The 21,037-nt window shown below is 43.4% G+C and overlaps 2 protein-coding genes across 3 annotated transcripts in view; both read left to right on the top strand.

Annotated features, from left to right (window-relative positions):
• Positions 1-21,037, top strand: part of LOC140249535 (glutathione S-transferase 3) — a 147,067-nt gene that overhangs the window by 119,673 nt on the left and 6,357 nt on the right. The window lies entirely within an intron of this gene.
• CILK1 (ciliogenesis associated kinase 1) lies at positions 114-19,745 on the top strand. Of its 2 annotated transcripts, none has more exons than XM_072331514.1 (14): positions 114-252; positions 3,864-4,113; positions 5,974-6,028; positions 6,941-7,062; positions 8,700-8,779; positions 9,981-10,113; positions 10,336-10,507; positions 10,976-11,143; positions 11,787-12,083; positions 13,123-13,313; positions 13,973-14,124; positions 14,985-15,110; positions 15,808-15,921; positions 16,383-19,745. In XM_072331514.1, exons 2-14 carry the CDS (start codon positions 4,013-4,015, stop codon positions 16,535-16,537), a joined length of 1,866 nt encoding a protein of 621 aa, XP_072187615.1. In that variant the 5' UTR covers positions 114-252; positions 3,864-4,012; the 3' UTR covers positions 16,538-19,745. The 2 variants fall into 2 exon arrangements, with proteins under 2 accessions (XP_072187615.1, XP_072187617.1); XM_072331516.1 differs by having other exon boundaries at positions 142-252; positions 3,943-4,113.

Here is a 21,037-nt window from a genome sequence, read left to right as displayed (position 1 = left end):
CTCGGCTCGGCTCCGCTCGGCGCACCGCCCGCCGGGAAGCGCGATCCGTGCGGGCTGTCGCTTCGACCAACCCGACCGCGCGGAGGAGCGGAGGCTGCCGGGAGCCGTAGTCCCGTGCGGGCGGCCATCCCGAGGGAGGCTCCGTCTCCGCTGGATGGCGCCAGTTCCGGCACGCCGAGCGGGGCTGCGGGCCTCGCCCCGACTTGGAGCGCGGCGGTGCCGTCAGAGCGCGGAGCCGCTGCCTTGCCATGCGTAAGTACCGCGGGGCGCTGGGGGATCGGCCCGTGCCGGGCGGGGCGGGCAGGCGGCTGTTACGGGTGAGAGCAGTCGGTACTGGGGTTGCGTGGCGGCGGTGCCGCTGAAGTCACGGTTCCGCGTCCATCACGGCTCCGCGTCCATCACGGCTCTACGTCCATCCAGCGCGGGGACGAGATTTCCGCTTGCCGTCCTGCTGCTCCAGCCGGTTCTCTAAATAGAATTCAGGCCACTCAGTCATCTTTGTAACGCTTTTCTCAGGAAGAAATCGCACGCGTATGTGCCTTTACGCACGGCCTCCTCGCCCTTATCCGTGCCCGCCGCGCTGAGTGTTTTTAGGAGCAGAGGAGGTGCCCGGTTACTCGGGGACGGAGCCGCTGCAGCCGGCGGGGACGTGGCGGCCGCTGCGGGACGGGCTTCAGCCGCCAGGCCTGGGAGGAGAGAGCCGCCCCAGGGCCGCCAGGCGCAGTGCCAGCGCTTGTGTTGTGGGGCGGCGGGGAGAGCTGCTCGGATACACGGCGTGCCTCAGGGCAGGCGGCACTGAAACATGCCGAGCTGTTGTGGTGTGGTGAGGAAGACGCGTACAACCCATTTTGTGATGGCTTTGTGCTTGGGCGGCCGGGCTGTTCTCCTGCCTGGGAGCATCTCTCCTCATTCAGGAACCAAGCCCTGTCACTGGGCTGCATGCGTGTGCTTGTGGGATGGCGTAGGGATGCCTTAAAGCAGAAGTCGCTTTTAAATAAGTACGCGCAGCTCCAGCTGGCTTCAGTGTCACGCATGTCTGTGGGAGTTTAACGCTTGCTTTTCAGGGTTTTTTTTTAAATTATTATTCGGTTTAACGAGTAAAATATCACTCTCAGTATAGGTTTGTGGCCTGGGTGCCCAAACCTTCTGTAATCTGCCCACAGCCTTTTAAACCAGCTTCTTTCTAAATGAGCGACCAGTGAGCCGAGGGAACAGCTTGAGGATGTGTTGGGGGAAGGGCAGCTGGGGGGTAGGAAGAGGTTCAGCAGCAGAGGGCAGTGGGCATGGAACAGGCTGCCAGGGCTGTGCTTCCAGCCCCGAGCTGTGGGAGTTCGGGGAGTGTTTGGGCAGTGCTGACAGACATTGGGTTTGAATTTTTGGGTGGTCCTATGTGGAGTTGAGAGCTGGACTTCACGGTCCTTGTGTGTTCCTTGCAGCCTGGGGTATGCTGTGAGGCTGGGATTCCAAGTGCGTTTCACCACAGGATTCACGGCACAGTCACTGCCTTGTGCACCATGAGTCCCTGGGAAGTGAACTCTGTGCTTTGCTTTAAATTGAAACAAAGATGTGTAAGTCAAAGCGAACACCCACGGAGTTATTGCCATGGTTGGGTGTGGGATCAGTCACTTGCGGCCAATGCATTGGTTCCCCACATGCCCGAACAGTGTGGGGCACGGGGCAGTGGGTGCACAGCTGTGCTATGCCCTGTGTGCGTGGTGTCAGCACTGCATGCCCTCTGTGTTTGTCACTGAATTTCACCGTGGGGATGGCAGTGAGCTGGGCCAGCTGGGGGCTGTGCTGTGGTTGCCACACATCACCAAGCCACCTGCAGCCCCTGTGCTGCTCCATCCACTCAGAGCCTTCATCCTTCCAGGGCCTGGTGCCTAGGGCTGCCACCACCTGTGCTCTCTCCACCTTTCCTGCATGGTCTGCAGGGGGACATGGCACCAGCCTAGGTTGGCCCTTGGGTGCTCCCCACGTTTGGGTTTTCTGAGCAAGGAGGAGCGGTGGTGGGGTGCGAGTACTGCAGGGGGAGTGGGCTGGACATAGTATGCCCAGGCGTTGCAATGGGCAGCCTGGGAGGTGGTGGGGTCACCCTACCTGGAGGTGTTTGAGAACTGTGTAGATGTGGCACTGAGAGATGCGGTTAGTGGGCATGGTGGGGATGGGCTGGTGGTTAGACTAGTGGTCTTATGGGTCTTATCCAACCTTAGTGATTCCATCCTTCCCCCTGATGTACCAGCAGTCTTTTTGTTGTCTTGGTCATGTTCAGCAGCAGAGCTGGAATATCCAAGAGAGCTTCTTACAGGCTCAATGAAAATCAGTGCCTGTGAAAGGCGCAGAGGCTTAAAGGAATATTCCCAGGGTGGAGATGGGTTGGGAACCAGGGCTGCTGACAGCTGAAGTAACCAAAGCTGTTCATGCTGAGTGAACGTGGTCTGAACACACGTTTATGCTATGCTGGTGTTGTCAGCAGATTTCTGGGTCACTTTGGCCCAGTGCAGTGACTAATTGGGATAGGGGGACCCATGCCCCAGGAAGGAGGGAAGGAGGTAGGTAGATGGGTCTAAAAGCAAAACAGAGACAGTAAACTAAGGGAAAAAAACTAATTTACTGAATATGACAGAAGAATGCAAGATAACACAATAAAATGCAATGTAATTGGAATTGGAGCTTATAAAGCAAATAAAATGAGAAAGTGTCCAGAACTGAAGACCTTAATATGGGGCTGGGTCTCCAACTAAGTCTGCTCAGTTGTGGTTCCACAAGGCAGCGTGTGGAGAGAAGCTGGTCCTGCTGCAGGGCAGCTCCTCTCACCTGTGCTACACGCTCCCTGGTGTCAAAGGCAGGAACACAGAATCATGGAATCATAAAGATTGGAAAAGACCTCTAAGATCATGTAATCCAACTGTCAGCCCGTCACCACTGTGCTCACTGAACTGTGTCCCTCAGTGCCTCTTTACCTTCTCTTTGGAAACCTTCAACAGCTTCATTGCCATTCTTGAAGATGCTTTAGGTTGAAGCAGCTTGCTTTTATCATACATGATCTGTAAAATTGGCCTTGGGTGTGTTGTCACTCTGTTTCTCAATTTGTGTTTGTTTGTTCTGGGACTGATAGGCTTAGATAACTGAAAACAAAGAATCTTAGCAACATCCTGCAAATATGGAGTCGTGGCTCTGAACTGATACTGATTACAGAGTTCAAACAGTGTAATCCTTTTACAATAGTCGTTTGGCTTTGTGAAATAAAGCAAGGTTTTGGAATGCCTCTGCTGAGATGCAGGTTTCAAAAGGCAAAAGTCACATGGCAGGAACGCTGCTGTCTTCTGAGAGCTGGAGGAAAAAGAAAGCAGGGACCAGACTCAATGATTGCAGGAGAATTGTGTTTTGTTCCAAATGTATGAATATGCAAAAACCACATTTGTTCTGAAGTGACGTAAAGTTTGGGAAATGTTTGTAGCAGTTAGGTTAAATGAGGGAATATAGACCATCTTTCTTTATGGGTGATGTGTCCACTGCTGACTGATCCATTCTTAGGAGTGCTGTACTGAAATGCATTTGGCATTATCTGATGCGAGCATGATGTTTTATAACATAAGCTATGAGGCTTCATCTTCTGTTTTCATCACTACTATGTCCAAGGCTGGCTACAAGCTTTCCATAAGGAGCCCTTAGCTTCAGTGCATGAGTGGATTTGGGGAACTGTTATATCCAGATAAAAGCTGTCTGTTTCTGGTGGGGAACTGAAGCATGTATTTGATTATAGCTTCTAAGAACTCTTTCTTTGAGGAGAGAATGGGGTCTGCAAGTGAACAATCTTGGAAGGATACAGAAATCAAGTGGATTATGTTCTGTGCTTTCAGACCAAAGGCTAAGTCTTGAAAACATGATTCCTGCAACTGTTGACACTGTCCTGAGTGCTCTGTATTTATGCTGCCACAGAAAGAACTGGTTACAGTCGGAGAAGAAACACTAAGGACTCAAATGCGCTTGCAGCTAAAGTATCCTCATCATGAATAGGTATACAACTATCAGACAGCTTGGTGATGGGACCTACGGCTCTGTCCTCCTAGGGAGAAGCATTGAATCTGGGGAGCTAATAGCCATTAAAAAGTAAGTATTCTCCTTTGTTACCTAATGCTGGGTGGTCCCAGTTTTTTTTTGTGATCTGCATCACCTGGTCGTGCACTGGCTTGAGCTCTCCAGATGCTACATGACATACATGCTTACAGCTGAACTCTATATGCTTCCTCAGAAGAAGTTCTTTGTATCCTCCTGAGCTCCAGCAGAAAATAAAAGGCTGAAATACATAGATATATTGTAATGGGGCTCAGCTACTACATGCTGTCAGATGGAGGTATATTATTTAGACTATTCTGCAATGCTGCTTTGGGAATCTGCAATCTCTTCACTGCTGCATACACGGGACATACATTTCATGGTCTAATTCCCAGTATCTTGTTGATACTACAGTGGTAAAGAAAACAAGATCTGATGTGGCAATTAACTTTTTATTCTATTAATTTTAGTAATGTCATGGTTTTGTGCTGTCAATATTTCAGCTTATGTTTTTTCCTAACAGTCTTGGAGAAATCTGCTTGATTTTCTCTTTTTTTTCTCTCTGTTGCTTCAGTTATGACCTCGGTTTGTAAAAGACTTATTTGTCCCGGTTGTGGTAAGAGGCATTGCACTGCAGTTACTTTCCTGAAGTATCAGCCTTGACCCAGGGGTGTAGTTGTCAAAAGAGCTTTCAGCACAATGTTGTTTTGTACCAACAGTCAGTAGTTGGCTTCAGCAAATTCTCTGTGCTGAGGATGTTTTACCTGCACCAAGCATTGCCAGAAACGCTTTTGATTTTCGTTTTGCAGCATGGTAGAAACTCAAACATTTCAGAACATACAAGAAAATAGTAGTTTGTTCTCTTACATTTGATTGCCAACCCATTATTAAGAGCAGAAGTGAGCTGGTGCCTAGCAGGACAAGATGATAATTGCAAAAACACTGCTTACACAAAGAAAAATGTAAAATTCTTTAAGAAATGGAGACCACATCAGTATACTGAAAATATCCTAAGAACCGATTTCAAACTGGAAAATCGCTGCAATAATAATAAGTAATGGATTCTTACTGAATTCTGACAAAGACTTGGATCTTCAAAGGGCTCCTCACTCCCTCTGAAATCCAGACTAATAATAATCTGTGCTGTTTTGTGTATGTACACATACTGCTTTCATTCTGGGCTTCTGAAAGTATTGTTATGTGAAAGAGCTGATTCACAATCAAAATGTTTGAGCATGTAAGACCGTGCTTTACACATTAGTAATTTCCACAGCTGTAGTTTGGATTAGGATAGAAAAGATCTGTCGTGCGATTCGTTCCTGTTGAAGCAGAGTTGCTTGTGAGCTTGGAAGGAAGGGCAAAATTGGAAAAGCAATTGGTGTGGTATAGGAAACTATCAAGGGAGCGGTGGACACTGAAAAATAAAGAAATAAAATGCATAGGGGAAATTATATGTGTGAAAATCACAAAGAAATCAAAATAGACAGGAGAGGAACAAATAGGATATGATGAAATTGGAAAGCCCATGACATGATGTAACTTGATTTTCAGTAGGTTTGTTTCAGAACTTAGTCTGACTCAGTCATGACTGTTGTTGCCCTTATTCTTTTTATCAGTATCTTCTTCTCCACCAGAGAAAGAATACTAGAAAGAAATGATATATTCTCACTTGCTGAAGGCTCTTACATCTCTGCAAAGGATACATATGCAAAATAGGGCATCCCACATAATGCTGTTGCTTTAAAATTCTACTAGAATGTACTTTGTCTAAAAATTCAAAGTTTTTTGACAATGGAGATAACCCCTTATGTTTAGAAGGTGGATTTGAACTCCTGAGCCGTAATGAGACTTCTAGATCTAAGACTACTGCTGATTTTGACCACGTATTAATTGTTTTTCCCTCTACTGTTGTAGAATGAAGAGAAAGTTTTATTCCTGGGAGGAATGCATGAACCTTCGAGAAGTTAAGGTACGTGCTTCATTCAATGGCTGACTTAAATTAAAAGATCCCCGACACATTTCTACCTCTTTTGGCAAAGTCTCCCACAAAATTGCTGTGGATGTTGCTACAGTTGTTTCCTGTCCCTTTGCATTTGAGTGGGGTGACGGTAATGTCAGACAGGTACCATAGTTTTAAGAAGAAAATGCATAGGGTTGTACAGAGCTGCTTCCACTGATGATGGTGAGTGAGTGAGATAGCTTTCTTATCATAAAACCTGGAGTTGGGTGGTGTGTTTTGTGGAGCTAGAGAACACCTGGTCTTCACTTAACTGTAACCTTTGTTCATGCAGCTGCTTTTGTCTGGGTAATTGGTTTGGAGACAGTTATGTAGCATGAAATTCTGACGCTAGCAAAGTGTGAAGGATATGTTTTTATGGTCTCCCTCAATTTCTAGGCTTTGCAGACTGTTGCAGACATACCTGGGTCACTCTTGCAGTGTGATCCGTTTTCTTCTAGTACAACTGTGTTGCTACTGCAAGAAAGAGTGTCCAACAGAAAATCTAGAAAGAAGAGAGAAGAGAACCAACAATGATTCCCAGGGTTATACTTAGTTCTGAGTCTAACCTGGCTGTCATCAGTTCCGGTGCTGCAAATTCTGTCAGTGGGAAGCTACATATAGAGAAAATATCATTGTTTTGGTACCTGCCGTGCTGCCAGGCAGGCAGCTGGTCTATGGTTGACCAGCCATGCATTATACTGATTGAGATGTGTATACAATTCAGGTAACAATATTTGAAAAACTGGTCTTTGATCTCATAGCTGCCTGATTATTTAAAATGTTAAAGTTTTGGAGCTAAATCTCTTGTATCAGTGAAATCATCTTTTTGTTTCTGCTTGAGTAAGACCCTTGTAAAATCCTGTTTGTGTTTTCTGCTTCCAGTCTTTGAAGAAGCTAAACCATGCCAACGTAGTAAAGCTGAAAGAAGTTATCAGGGAAAATGATCATCTCTATTTTGTGTTTGAGTACATGAAGGAAAATCTTTATCAGTTAATGAAAGAAAGGTATGTAAGAGCATCACCCACTCCTAATCACTTGTGTAATGTGTTCATCCAGCTTACTTTTAACACTTGTGCTGTTTTTCAGAGGACTTGGGATTTTGCTTATGCTCAGATCACCATGGCTTAAGTCTGTGTGATACAGCAGGAGTTCTGTCTGTCCCCTTTGAGCATTTCTCAGACAGTTTAAGGAGAGTTTCCAGTGTCTCTTCTCAGATTAGCCTGGTAGATAAAATGGATACTCTTTTGAAAATTAGGAACTGTGGACTTTTAATGTCCTTCAGGCTGAAGAGGCATTGAACTTCTGATTTCTAGATAAGTACTCCAACTGGCAATAATTTAGAGACAGGTACTTCCTACCCTTCTGATTTGGCTTTCTCAAATAAATAAATAATAAGCGATTGAAATAGTAACTGTGAATGGCCTAATTGTGGATTGCTTCTAGGAATCTTCTTTCCTCCTTTCTTTTTTCTTTCTTCTTTCTTTTTTTGCCTGACATATCCAACAGACTATTTTGTCTGTCAGTTTTCTCAGAAAAATCTTCTATCTCTTTACCAAAGTCTTAATTTTACCCTTTAGGCCATGATGGAATTTTCCAGAGGATAATTTGGGGTAAAAATAGCTTTCCGCTTTGAATCATTCTGTAGATGCCATTTTCATTTTATGGACTTTAAAATAACCCAATGAGAGGGCTGTAATCTTACTTATGTAGCCAAGTAAGGTTATTATTATAATATATCTGTGAATATTTCACAAATACTTAATAAAATACCTTTTTAAAGGTAGAAATACTTTGCATGCGCAGGTATAGAACAACTTTCACTAAATTGTGCATATAGATGTAGATGCTGATCTTTAATTGAATGAAATAACCAACCTTAAGAAAATAATTCTAGCTCCTAACATCCAGACCAGTGATCTCTAGGCATTATCACAGAAATTCATAGACATGCTGAATATAGTCTACCTCCTTATGAAAACCAAAAAGGCAGATGTGTGGAAGTATGCAACACATCACGTTCTCTTCAGTTTAGGCAGCTCTCAGACTGGTCAGACATCTCATTCATAAGGATCCGATTGATCAGGTTTATCTTCTTACATCTTAGTTTGAGGTACTATTTCTATGTGAAGGGACTGTAGGGGAACTACGTTGGCTGTAGGAGCAGATCTCACTTCCAAAATATGTGATGATCAATTTTTAGAGGAAGCAAGCTCAGGAAATTCAGTAAGGCGCCGACCATCTTCTTTCACTCTTATGGTCTTTCTCATTAAGGTTGTCACTGACGTAATTTTTTTCCCCTCCCCTTCCTCCCAAACCATCTGTACGGTGTTCCCTGATGTGCAGAGGCAGCGGATACAGAGCTACTTAATCTTCTGTTGGTGAAAGGGGCCATCATTAAACTGCCTGCTATGGCTGATCTAGGCTAAATATCATGAAAAGAGCCTTTTGTTTTCACTGGTAGCAGATTGTGAAAATGCCATGCAAGTTTTCATGTAGCAGTAAGCTACCTGAGTGTGCTTAGAGTGTATCTAGGAGTTTTACTCATGATTACCTTTTCTATTTGGTTCATAAAAAGCGTAAGTTAATATGTAAACCTAATAATTAACATTCATTTCCTCTTTCTTTTCTTTTTGTCTTATAGAAACAAACTGTTTCCTGAAGCTACAGTTAGGAATATTATGTATCAGATCCTGCAAGGGCTTGCATTTATCCATAAACATGGTAAGCTATGTTTTAGCTGTAAATACTTTGAGTTAGAAGGGGGTGACCTCTGTGTAGGGCTTTTGTTTGTTTCAGTGAATACAAATACATTACTAAGGGAGTGGTCAGAAGAGTGCTCTCTTACTGCTCTCTTCAAATACCTGAAAGGTGTTTGCAGTGAGAGTGGGGTTGATCTCTTCTCACTGCTGACAGGACAAGGGGAAATGGCCTCAAGTTGCCCCAGGGTAAGTTGAGGTTGGATATTAGGAAACACTTATTTATGGAAAGGGTTATTAAGCACTGAAATAGGCTGCCCAGGGAGGTGGTTGAGTCACCATCCCTGGATGTGTTTTAGAGCTGTTTGGATGTGGTGCTCAGGGACATGAGTTAGTGGAGGGATGTTAGTTAGGGTAGTATAATTAGGCTATGGTTGAACTCGTGATCTGTAAGGTCTTTTCCAACCTGAGTTATTCTATGATTCTGCAAGTGACATTAAACTAGAACTTTGGGTTACAGAAAATAGAGGGCGAGTATCCATATTTTATAGCTGCCTGATGTTGCATTTTGGAGGTTTCCTTAGTTTCTTTCCTATAGATTTCCACATTCTGTAATGGGCAGCTAGCCATCTTCTGTAAGTTGTCTGGTGCTAACGGCCATATTCCTGGTAGATTCAGAGGTCACACAAGATTGACAATAAAGGATATCTTACTCTGTTTATTATTTGCTGAATGCAGAGAGCTTTATAAAAAGAAAAAAATATACTGAGATCCACTGCCTGACAGGATGACGAGTATCAGTGCTTGCAGACTATTAAGAACTTCTCATATGGGGAAAAAAAACAGGTTACAAGTACAAAAATCACCTGCTATTTCAATTTCTATTGTTTAAAAAAGCTTTGAAGTAGGAAGTTTTGATCACTTCCTTGCACACTTTCTGTCATAATTAGAATAAAGCTAACATTAAAATAGTACTTGTAATTTTTTTAAAGGAAGAGTCACCTGAAAGAGAGTCGCCTGACTGAGTGCTCAGAATTATTATAAAATAGTTGATTAGTTCTTCATAGGCTGTTGAACAGTCATTATACTGAGGGGCTTAAAACCATTCAGCTCTGTGTGGTGCTACTCAAGCTTCAGCAGTAAGAATTAAAACAATGTAGGTGGAAAGTAAAGGTAACACTGTGTGTGCCATTGCAATGCACATCTATATTTCATTTGAATTTTAGGATTCTTTCACAGAGACCTGAAACCCGAAAACCTCCTTTGTATGGGACCAGAACTTGTGAAAATAGCAGACTTTGGCTTAGCCAGAGAAATCCGATCTAGACCTCCCTACACTGATTATGTATCCACAAGATGGTAAGTGCAGGTATTTCTTGATGTTGTGGGAATCTGCGGGTCTTAAAATGAAGCTCGTAAATAAGCAGTATAACGCTTAGGCAGAATATAATACCGCTTCTGATTCATCCTCTTTGAGAAACTTGTATTTATGCTGAAAAAAGCTTAAATAAACTGGCTTTGAATTTGGATTTGAGTTGTGTTGATGATTGCGATTTGTTTCTCTCTTTTCTTCTCTCACAGGTACAGGGCTCCTGAAGTCCTTCTTAGATCCACCAGCTATAGCTCTCCGATAGATATTTGGGCCGTTGGTTGTATAATGGCAGAAGTTTACACACTGAGGCCTCTCTTCCCAGGTGCCAGTGAAATTGATACAATATTCAAAATTTGCCAAGTTTTGGGGACACCAAAGAAGGTAGGTGCAGTAACGTTTCACTCAGCAATAATGATCTGCAAGACATAAAATTTTACCTGACTTTACACTTACTACATAAGCATGATGTAGTTATACTGTAAAAACTGATTTGTAGAGGAGAAGAAATAGGCTCCTGAGTAGCAAACAAAGTAATTGGGCTGTGATTTATCTTGACATTGAAATTTCATTGTTTCTTGCATTTCAAGCTATGCTTTAAGAGGATAAAAAAATCATAGCAAACTCCTGTGTCCTGTTCACATTGTGCATGACGTAATCAAATATAAAGCCCTTACTTCCCACTAGAGCTTTGAGGTGAAAATTCTTAGTGAAACCTTCGAAGTGTTTTAGCTGGCCACTGAATGGCTGGTTGCAGTCTGTAACTGATCAGAGAATATATGCTATTGCTTTTAGACACTATGATATTTTACACTTGGATTTTCTTTCTGTTTGGAAATTTTGTTCTCTCAGAATGACTGGCCTGAAGGCTACCAGCTTTCATCCTCCATGAATTTCCGCTGGCCTCAGTGTGTACCTAACAACTTAAAAACCCTCATACCTAATGCTAGCAGTGAGGCAGTGCAACTGATGAGAGACATGCTGCAGTGGGACCCCAAAAAGCGGCCAACAGCTAGCCAGGTTTGATTTTGTTTTCTTTCTTGTTTCTGCATATGACTCTTGTTTCCATTGCAAGTCACTGTGTATAGACAGGTATTCAGCAGTTGCTCAAGAATGCAGTTCTTGGAAGGGAAAAGAGCAGAAGCCAAGAACAATTCCCGAGACAAAGAGAAGTTATTAATCTGTTGCATGCAGCATCAGTATCTTGAGGTGTGTCCTCAATGATCAAATGCGTGATTGCTGTGTATGTACACCTACATGAAGTATAACCCAGTCACAGTGAATTATAAAGGCAGGATGTGTGGCTGAAGGCTGTGGTGCTGTACTTTCATTGCTGTTGATATGTGTGACAGAATCACAGAGTGGCTGAGGTTGGGAGGGGCCTCTTAGTCCATCTGCTCCAACCTTCCTGCTCAGCAAGGCCACTCAGAACAGGTTGCACAGGCCGTGTCCATACAGTTTTTGAGTACCTCCAAGGATGGAGACTCCTCCATAGCTTCTCTGTACTAGTGCTTAGTCACTCTCACAGTAAAGTATTTCCTGGTGTTTAGACAGGAGCTACTCCCAAAAAAGTGAAATAAAATTTGTGCTGTCCCATAGAGCAAGAGTAAGTTAAAAACTGTAGATTCCTAAGTTGTCTCCTAACATCTTCATTATGTTTTAGGCGCTACGATATCCATACTTCCAGGTTGGACATGCTTTAGGCCTTCAGGAGCTGACAAGACAAAAGGAACTCCATGATAAATCATCTCTGCATATTAAGCCTGTTCCTCCAGCACAACCTCCTTCCAAACCCCATGCCCGCATTTCTTCACGGTCGTTTCAGCAAAGCCAAACTTCTCAACATTTGGTCTATCCATGTAAGACAGACAACTCTGGGACTGATCACAGCAAATATTTACAGGAGGACAAGTCGAACCAGGTTCTTCTGCCTGCAATTCACAATAAGGTTCCTCAGCAGGTAAAGGTTCATCTAGCATATAGATTTTCTTTAATTATGTTTAGTTTTTTACTTGTTGTCTTGCGTAAGATACTGTGCTAAAAGTGTAGGAAAGGTGGAAAAAACAGCAGCAGTTAATATCTATTGTAAACTAGAAGTTAGTATGTTGAAATCTAAATCTGATTGCTATAAAACGAGCAAGTTGATTTCTCATTTCAGAGCATTTTATGTTTCCCTTTGTGGAATAGCATATTTGAAGGGTGATTTTACCTGACTGAAATGATGCACAGGAGTCGGAATATTAATGGGTTTGATTCCGTAGAAAAAAGTACTGAACTAAATGGTACTGAATTGAGATGGTGAGGTGTTACTTTAGTCCATTTGAGTCTTCCAGATTACATGACCAGGACAGCTAGTCTGTTTAAGCTTCTGTACTTGCCGTGGAAGACAAAGGTTCTTTTTCAGAACAAGAACCTGCCATGTCTTCTCATGAAAGAAGGCTGGTTAGGTGACTAAAGAAGGGTAAATGCTTCTTGCAAGCAATTGGTCTTTACTTAAGGCTGTCTATAGTGGCCACGTACTGATTTGCACAAAGTTCAATTGTACAAATGCAGTTAAGTGGCTGAGGAGACACAATTTTTTATCTGCACTGTGCCACAAGTACATTTATAAATGTCTAGGTACAGGCTTGTGAAAACATGAAGGTAATTGTGGTTTGGTACTCCCAAGATGGATCAAGAAATAAAAATCAAGAGTGAGCTAGTTTTTCTGAAGCTGTGTCATGAAAGATGAGTAGAATTTGAAATGGGACCTAAGGAATTTATTCTTCTGTCAGTGTAAGATATTGTGATGTAGGATAAAAAGGAGAAGATAAGTAGTGATGTCTATACACTACAGACTGTGTTCTTAGCAAGCTTAATGAAGGCTAGATTTCTGCTTCAGCTCTGGTACCAGTCCTGTCCTTTAAGACAGGAAAAAAAAACACTTTAGTCTTCTCACCTGGTTCGTGTTGTAAATGTGTGGGGTTTTGTTTTGTTTTGCTTTCCAATCATTGTAATAGAAAGCATCTACTGGGACCGAGAACATAAATGGTGAACTTAAACCAAAAGCTAGGAGAAGGTGGGGACATCTTGCTAGGCCAGTGAAGAATTCCGAAGAGTGGGATGACTTGGAAGATCTTGATTTCAGCTCTTCTGTCACGAGGGTGGACTTGAAAAACAAAAAGAGGCAGAATGATGAAACTATTTGTAGGTAAGTTGGGTTTTGTTATATTTGAACTTATTTCCATACATTTCAATCATTTTTTGTTTTTCTCCCTTTTGTTTTTTTTTCTCCATAATGTTGCTCTGTATGCTTTCTATGGATCTAGAAACATATCCGTGCCAGTCAAGGACATGCGGTTTTCCTGTCTATTACTTTGTCATGGCTTCTTGTTGAGTGCTGACCTTTCAGTTGCAACATCTTCTTTTATGAACAGTGCACGTCTCTCAGCAATTCCTTGCTCGTTTTTCCCTGCTGAAAATAATGCTTAATTTAAGTATTCCCAGGTTAGTCTTTTAATATGTGTTTTCTGTTTGCCCTGTGAACCGTTCCATTGTATTTTACATGTTTTGCATTACTTGAAGCTGCATTTTCCATGGATTAAAGGCAGTAGAGAAAAACTTAAGAGAGATATAAAAACTGATGAAACCATTTATAAGGGAGCTACAAGCACGGGCCAGATTTTCAGGAGCTCTCATATGGCATCAGGCTGAATATATTCCCTGTTGTCTGTGTGTTTATGCTGTAGCGAACACAGTGAGGAAATGATTCCTGGAGATGAGATGGAGGAGAGTGTTGGATAAACATATGCTGTTGGATAAACATATGCTATAAGTATTGGACTAAGTGTAGCGATTTTTGGGTTATAGATTTGAAAGCATTCTGGACCTGAAGCCCTTGGATGCAGTTGGCTCTGGCAGCAGTGCGCCATCCCATGCTATCTTCCCTCGGCAGGATACTCCCACACTGCATGTTTCTGCCGCAAAGCAGCACTACCTGAGACATTCTAGGTATCTACCTGGTTAGTAAAAAAAATACTAATTCCTTTTTCCTCCTGTGATTCCAGCAACAGTATGAAATAGTCACAGATACATTATTCTTCATTCTTTGAGCTTGTGGAGTTGGGGCTACTGCTTAAAGAAAAGGGAGGAGGAGCTTTCTTGCTTTTGCAGATGGCTATAATGCAAACTACACTCTAACAGTCTAGCAACCGAGATGGATGCAGTTTATGTGAAGGGGATGTTGGCATTCTTTCCTACAGCCAGATGCTCTTCTGTATTTCAAAGTGTATTAAAAAATGCGTAATAATGTGCCAGGCTGTTCCCTGTTTCCCTAAGAAGAATAAGGCTGATCTTCTAGGCTGGAAAGAATAGTGCCCTGAACTTGCCTTGTGGATATGTAATACCACAAATGACAGAAGCTAGCTGATAATGTGAATATGCTTTGCCGTAGCTTGGGATTTTATAGAATCCAAAACCTGTCTCTGTAGAGGAGATGCGTGTCAGTATAGCAACCTCCAGTTATACTGAGACTAGCACTGAAGTAGGGTGAAGTAAAGGATTGGGGAGTGTGGCTGCTAAAAACTGTATAATGTGTTTGGTGTGAAGCACAGAATTTGTGGCCTCAATGGTAAGGATCCTGCCCTTGGCATAAACAGCCGTTGACACTAATGGGACTCTTTACACAAGTATAATTTCAGGAGTTGGGTTTGTGGCCTCTCATGAGAGGATGGGAAGTAACCCAGAGGCATGGTAGGTTGAAAAGGTTTTGGTTGAGTTCACTGAACTTAATAGTTACTTCAAAATTGTGCATCAGATGGAATGCGTGCAAGTCTGTGTAATAAGATTTTCAGTGTGGTAATTGTTACTTTTTTTGTGATAGGAGTAAACACAAGAAATAATGTAGTCTCCACTTCAAGCAAGGAAGTTCCATCTAATCCCTGGCCCAGTTCTAGTTTGCCTGGAAAAGCTTCAGTTTTGGGAGGAAGTATTAACAGGATAAATTCAGGTAAGATGGCCCCACAGTTCCACATAGCTGTGTTTTGGGGTCACCCATTGCTACTACATTGCCATCTCCAAAGATCATGCTAGTGTGCCTGTTCCTTTTATTAAGCCTGGTAATGAGCTACATGGCTGAATGTAAATGGCTAAACTACATGAGAACCTTCATGTACACAGCCAGGCTCCTTCCTGGCTCCTCTACTACTTTTTTATTTGGTTTGATTTTTTTTTGGTAGCTTCATAGGAAGTCATTAGGTTTTCCCCTTCTCATTGCCATCATTTCCCACAGTGTGTTTTCCACTGCTCTGCTGCTCTATTGTGTTACAGGAATATGTGCTTTCAGTCTGTCCGTGCTGACTTCTTTAGCATACAGCTGTAGTATGACTAGATGATTTTATTTAAAACTGTTTTCTTTCAAAAGGGACAAAGGTTATCCAAAAGGTCAGTCAAAGCTGTTCTCTCTTATGGTAGAGACAAGTTTGGTAGTAAGTTGCCATGTTTGGTACGTGAGTCTATCCCAGTTTATTGGGATAAACGGAGGCATATAGAGGATCTGTGGACTTTAAGTATCTTTGGTAAAGTTCTTGTTTCCATCAGTCCCTGATCAGCTTTCATCTCAAGTATGGCCCATCACTTTGCACCTTTGTTACCCGTGCAGGAGATCTACTGCACTGACCACAGCCGTTCCTTGCTTTTTCCTTCAGGTCCCATAGGATCAAGTGGTCTAACTGGTGGTTATATCCCTTCATTTCTGAAGAAGGAAGTAGGCTGTGCGGGGCAGAGGGTTCAGTTAGCACCAATTGCAGATCCATCTTCAAGTAAGTGTGGTGCCACCATCATCTTGGTCCCTTGCTCGTTACTTTGGTTATTCTGTGTATATGCAGCATTATGTTATAGATTTGTGCTTTATTTATAGTTATTTGGGTGACTGGAACTACTGCTCGGAGCCTTGCAGAACTTTGTAAACAGAAGGGTTATTTTTATTTAGTTCGTGAACTATGTGTTTTAACCACAGCTGTTAACCAATAAGGACATTGCAATGGAACCTAGAGTCTGATGTGAGACCTGGCACGGAATTCACACTTACCAATCCAAGGTGCTTCTTGTATAACAGGGTTTTAAGGTTTAGATCACGTGTTGTTTCACATCAGCAAATCCTATTAAAAAAGGAGGCTTGTTTCCCGAAGAAGTGAATATCTACATCTGCATCCAGTTGTCTTTTAGCGTGGACAACCACTCGATTAACCTTAACCTCTTGGAGTTTCTTTTCCTCCCTTAGATTATGCTTCTCTGACGTCAGCGAGACCCCATCTTGGACGGCCACCATTCAATTCACCTTCCAAAAGCACCCCTGGGGTAACGCGGCTCCCACCCCCAACTCAGCCGATCCACGGCCGCATTGACTGGTCTGCGAAGTACGGAGCTCAGCGGTGACGCCTGCAATGCTCTCCCAGCAGCGCCTGTTTCCCAAGTGGAGACAGACACGTGACAGTTTTCTACTGTTCCATAGACTTGTAAATTTAAGAGAAGCAAATCTTCTACGGTCGAGACCTTTCTGAAGGTTACTTTGCTTTTGTTTTTTAACTTTCATTTGTATTAATTTCAATGCAATCTTGTACCTTTTTTTTTTTTTGTACGAACTTTTGTTATATAATTGGGTCCAATTATTTTCATAGATCTGACACCTTTTGTATATATGGCTTTAGGGATCTTGGCATTTTGATACGATACGTTTTTATAACAAACTTTTTTAAACCGTAACTTTTCCTTCATTGGATTCAACTTTTTTTTATAAAAACGAGTTTTTAGGAAAAAAAAAAAAAGCAAAGTGGTGCAATATTGTGTTGGAAGAGAAGAGCGAGGAAGGGGGCATTCGTTGTTTGCTAAAGCTTATGTGCTAAGTGAGATTGTTTAATTGCGGCGATGCCGCGTCTTGATGCCACACTGCTGCTGTTGTGCACTCGTTTGCTTTGTACACCAAAGGAATGAGTGAGCAACAGCCTGACCTCTCCTTTGCAGCCACTGAGAGACTGCTGGAAGTCCCAAGTCAGTGGGAAGCTTTTCTTTCTCATATTTATTATTTGAATTTCACAAGGTTCTCGTTGGTCCGCTGTCCGGCTTTCCACTCCCATTCTTTTGCTTTTACCAAAGCTGGGTAATCTTCTTGTTTTGTAAAGGATAATCAGTAGATTGGTTTTCTGACAGTGCTTGTTTGTCCTGCTTCAAAGTTACCTCTTGGTGTTGTTCTCTATGAAGTAGAATGTGGACCTACCTCTCTTCAATTTCCTTAAGTGTTTCCTAATGGCTAACAAGGAGAAACATCAGGTTCTGTTTTTGCTGTTGTCGGGAACAGAAGATCCAAATGCAAATGTAAGGCAGTATTGAGAATTACAAAGCTGGTTTCATAGTGGAAAAAGTATTAGCGAGATGCCAGTAGCAGAGTTTAAGGAAACAGTATCTATGCATTTGACTTAATTTTTGTAGCTGTTTTAATAACTCTGGGGGGAAAAAAAGAAGTAAATTTGGAGCGAATTGATACGTTCAGGCTTCAATTCTTCATTTCAGTGTCTTCACTTTTGATGTGAAGAGTACATCAGTTGCTGTAAATTAGGCCCTCAGACTACTGGGCGAGAATGAGGCCTTATGTCAGACTGCTAAAAACCATTCAGTTTGAAGGAGAAAATGAATGAGTGGGTTCTAGGCAAAGGAAGGTCATCGTTTCTGCACTGGAAAGCAGCACCAGGATTCAGCTATCAGCAAATGGTTCATTTTGGTCATAGTGTTTGGCTGTTCTTTCACCTCTTTCCACAGAAGATGAGTAGGTGAGATGTAGGTGAGACGGTTACAGTGCTGTGGGAGAACGTCTTTTATAGCTGCATTTTTGGATGAGCACCTTCAAAGCTGAAATGTGCTGTGAAAACAGCACAGTTCCCACAGAACTGTACAGAAACGCTCAGCTTTTGGGAAACCTCATCTGAACTCATCTTATGAATGGATCGGGCCGGTCTGAAATTGATGAGACGTCTGAAGGGATCAGAGCAGGTGTGGTTCATCTGGCTGCTTAGAAGGAGAGAAGTGTGCCAATGATCCCCTCAGTGGGGGATCTGCATGCCTCATGAGGGGCACCTGCTGTGGGACGGAGGTCAGTAACACAGCCTGGCCTTCTCAGTTCTTTCCACGAGAACACACGGGACTCAGGAAACTGCTCCCCAAAGTAAGCTGCTGGCTCAGTGCTATGGGGAACCCGGAGGAGCTCTGGTCACTGTTGGCTTTTACTGAGTCCACGAGGCAAAAAGGACCAGAAGTGTCTATGCATTAAGAAAGCATGTGTGTAAGACTTGCATGTGCCACGAACGTGACCAGCTACGCCAGGCACTTGTTAAGAACAAGTGCTAACAGCAAACTGTATGTAACTGCTTCCGTAGCAGCAATATTAATGCGTAGCAATGACCATTCCAATTCGAAACCACATGCTGATGTTGTGTTTGGGTAAGTAGAAAGGGAAATATGTATATTTGTGTTAGAAACTGGAAAGGTGGTTGTTTCTTTTGGTGGAAATAAATATCTGTATTTATATCTAGATAGCATTTAATTTATTTTTATTTTTATTTTTTGCTGAATAATCAATTCAAGAGGAAATAGCCTGAACCTATCCTAAGCATCCCTAGACCTATGTAGGCAGCTTATGTAGTCTGTTCCATACACACAGTTCCAATGAAAGGAGACAAGTCATGAGAGCACGCTGCTGAGGCCTCTCTCTGTTAATGGTGGGGACCACTCCACGTGCTCAAAGTGATACAGGATGAATACTAGGCCTGCGTATACCTGAACCCCCATCAGCCCAGCCCTGTTTTCTTGCTTGTGATGTTCAGTCTTGGTCAGTCCAGCAAAAGTGTTAGAAAATGTAAGGTTTTTGGTTTGTTTGTTTGTTTTTTGTTTGCCACAACTCCTCCTGTCCTGAATAAAAGCCTGTATTTTGTGGGGGAAAAAAGCTAATAATCTTGACCTTCAGAATGACTTCTGCTACTTTTAGCTTAGCGAGGTGGGAAAACTGCAAAATGGTGGTATATTGGCAGCACTCTTGTAGCCTTTACTCAAGCAAAGGATGTTCTTTTTCAGTAAGGATTAACCTGACTGAGCAACTTGCAGTGAGTGCAGTGCAGAGGGAAAAGCTGTCAGCCTGTTGGTTACACTGAAAGCTGGACAAGCAGCATATCCGAATATATCATACGTAGCCTCCTACTTTGTGTTGTAACATTTAGCTGCATTGTTATACAAAACGTTGTTGGAATTGTGCTGTTTGCTTGTTCCCAGCCTTAAGCATAACGTGTAGTAATGACTGCTGGGAATAAAGGAACGTGCCTCATTCACCTCTGCCATCCAGATCTTCCTAAGTCTTGTGTCAGTGCCACAATATTAGCCACAAAGCCACGCGGTGTTTCTGTATCTGGTAGGGCTGTTGGTGCACATGGGATATTTCATCAGGGAGAACGGTTTTGAACTTACATGAAGAGCATGGAATTGCTAAAGTCAGATTATAAAGAAATAATGGTTCTTGTTTATTCAGTGTTTTAGTTCAAAAATGTTATAAATGTTTCATTCCTTCTCTGTCAAGTCTCCTGCCCGGAATAAAGTTACTGTCAAAGAAATACTGACTGATGTGAGTCCTTACGTTGTGCTGAGTTTTAATAACAACACTTTGCTTTAGCTGCTTTATATGGTAATAAGCCTTCCATTCGGCGCCCTCTCAGGTGGGTGCTGCCTCTGTACCCACACTCTTTCTGCAAGTTCCTTGGCCTCATGTTGTGAGTCTAAGCACTTGATTTCTGCTGTGTTCTGCAAGCTTTGCCTCTAACATGTTAGTCTTTGCATGTGAAACCTGAAATTAACTAAAATGTGGGAGTAGAAAGGAGGGTCAGGCTGGATATCAGGAGAAGGTTCTTCACCAGAGAGCGGTGGGCATAGAACAGCCCACCCAGGGCAGTGGGCACAACCCTGAGCTGCTGGAGTACGAGGAGTGTTTGTTTGGACAGTGCTACAGACATTGGGTTTGGATTTGGGGTGAACCAGCTGTGAGATGAAGAAAGGAGCCATGCATGCTGAAGCACCACAGTTCTGCCTTGTGGTGTGTGTGGAAGAAGGGAGTTCAGGGATGTGGGGGGCAGCACTGAGAGGGGCAGTTTGCAGAGCAAGTTGTTCCCTGCGCTGGGACCGGGGTAAGGCAAAGAAGAGAGACAAAATGGCTGAGAAACACGCCCGGTAGCCGCAGTGGGTACAAAACAATGGCAGACTGCCCCATGCAGTGCCTCACTTGGATGTGTCTGCAGTCTTGGAAGCTTGACTACCCTACGTTCTCCTACAAATGGACCTTGAGCTTGTTTGGAGGTTCTAGCAGGGGAGCGCAGCTACCGTATACCCTTGACCGATGAACGGTACCGTCTCTATCGGGGAAGGTCGTCCTCTTCGACCGAGCGCGCAGCTTCGGGAGGGACGCACATGGAGCGGTGAGGGAGGAAGGGGACACCCGCCTAGCCAGCCAGATCAGCCGAATCAACCCTGGCGATCAATGGGGTGACAGATGTCGCAGCCAGATCGCCCTCACATCCGAAGCTACGAGCCGCCCCGAGTACTATATAAGGGTCAATAACTTAACACTCTCAAGGCTATGGTGATGTATGATAGGTCTGAAAGCTGTAGTAAATGGCTGTCAGAAGCATCTCTCAGCGCTGTTTCATGTCTAAATGCCTCTGCTCTAAAATACGCGGCGCGCGTTAACGTTCTTTCTCGTTCCAATCTCCTCCCAGCAGGCCTTGCGCGTTATGCAAAGCACAGCCTTCCCACTGGCGGGCAGCGGGGGGCTGCGCCGGCCGCCCTGCCTTGGGGGCGGTACCGGGAGGGCCCGGAGGAGTCGTGCCGCGCTCTGCTTGATATTGA

Source organism: Excalfactoria chinensis, chromosome 3 (assembly GCF_039878825.1).
Source record: "Excalfactoria chinensis isolate bCotChi1 chromosome 3, bCotChi1.hap2, whole genome shotgun sequence".
Lineage (NCBI taxonomy): Eukaryota > Metazoa > Chordata > Aves > Galliformes > Phasianidae > Excalfactoria > Excalfactoria chinensis.
This window is presented reverse-complemented; position numbering and strand designations above follow the sequence as displayed.

Bases quoted from the DNA above. Each gene is read 5' to 3' on its own strand.
- CILK1 (XM_072331514.1), top strand. From the start codon at position 4,013: ATGAATAGGTATACAACTATCAGACAGCTTGGTGATGGGACCTACGGC. The intron at 4,114-5,973 runs GTAAGTATTCTC...CTACTGTTGTAG, and splicing joins GAGCTAATAGCCATTAAAAA to AATGAAGAGAAAGTTTTATT. The intron at 12,084-13,122 runs GTAAAGGTTCAT...TCATTGTAATAG, and splicing joins ACAATAAGGTTCCTCAGCAG to AAAGCATCTACTGGGACCGA.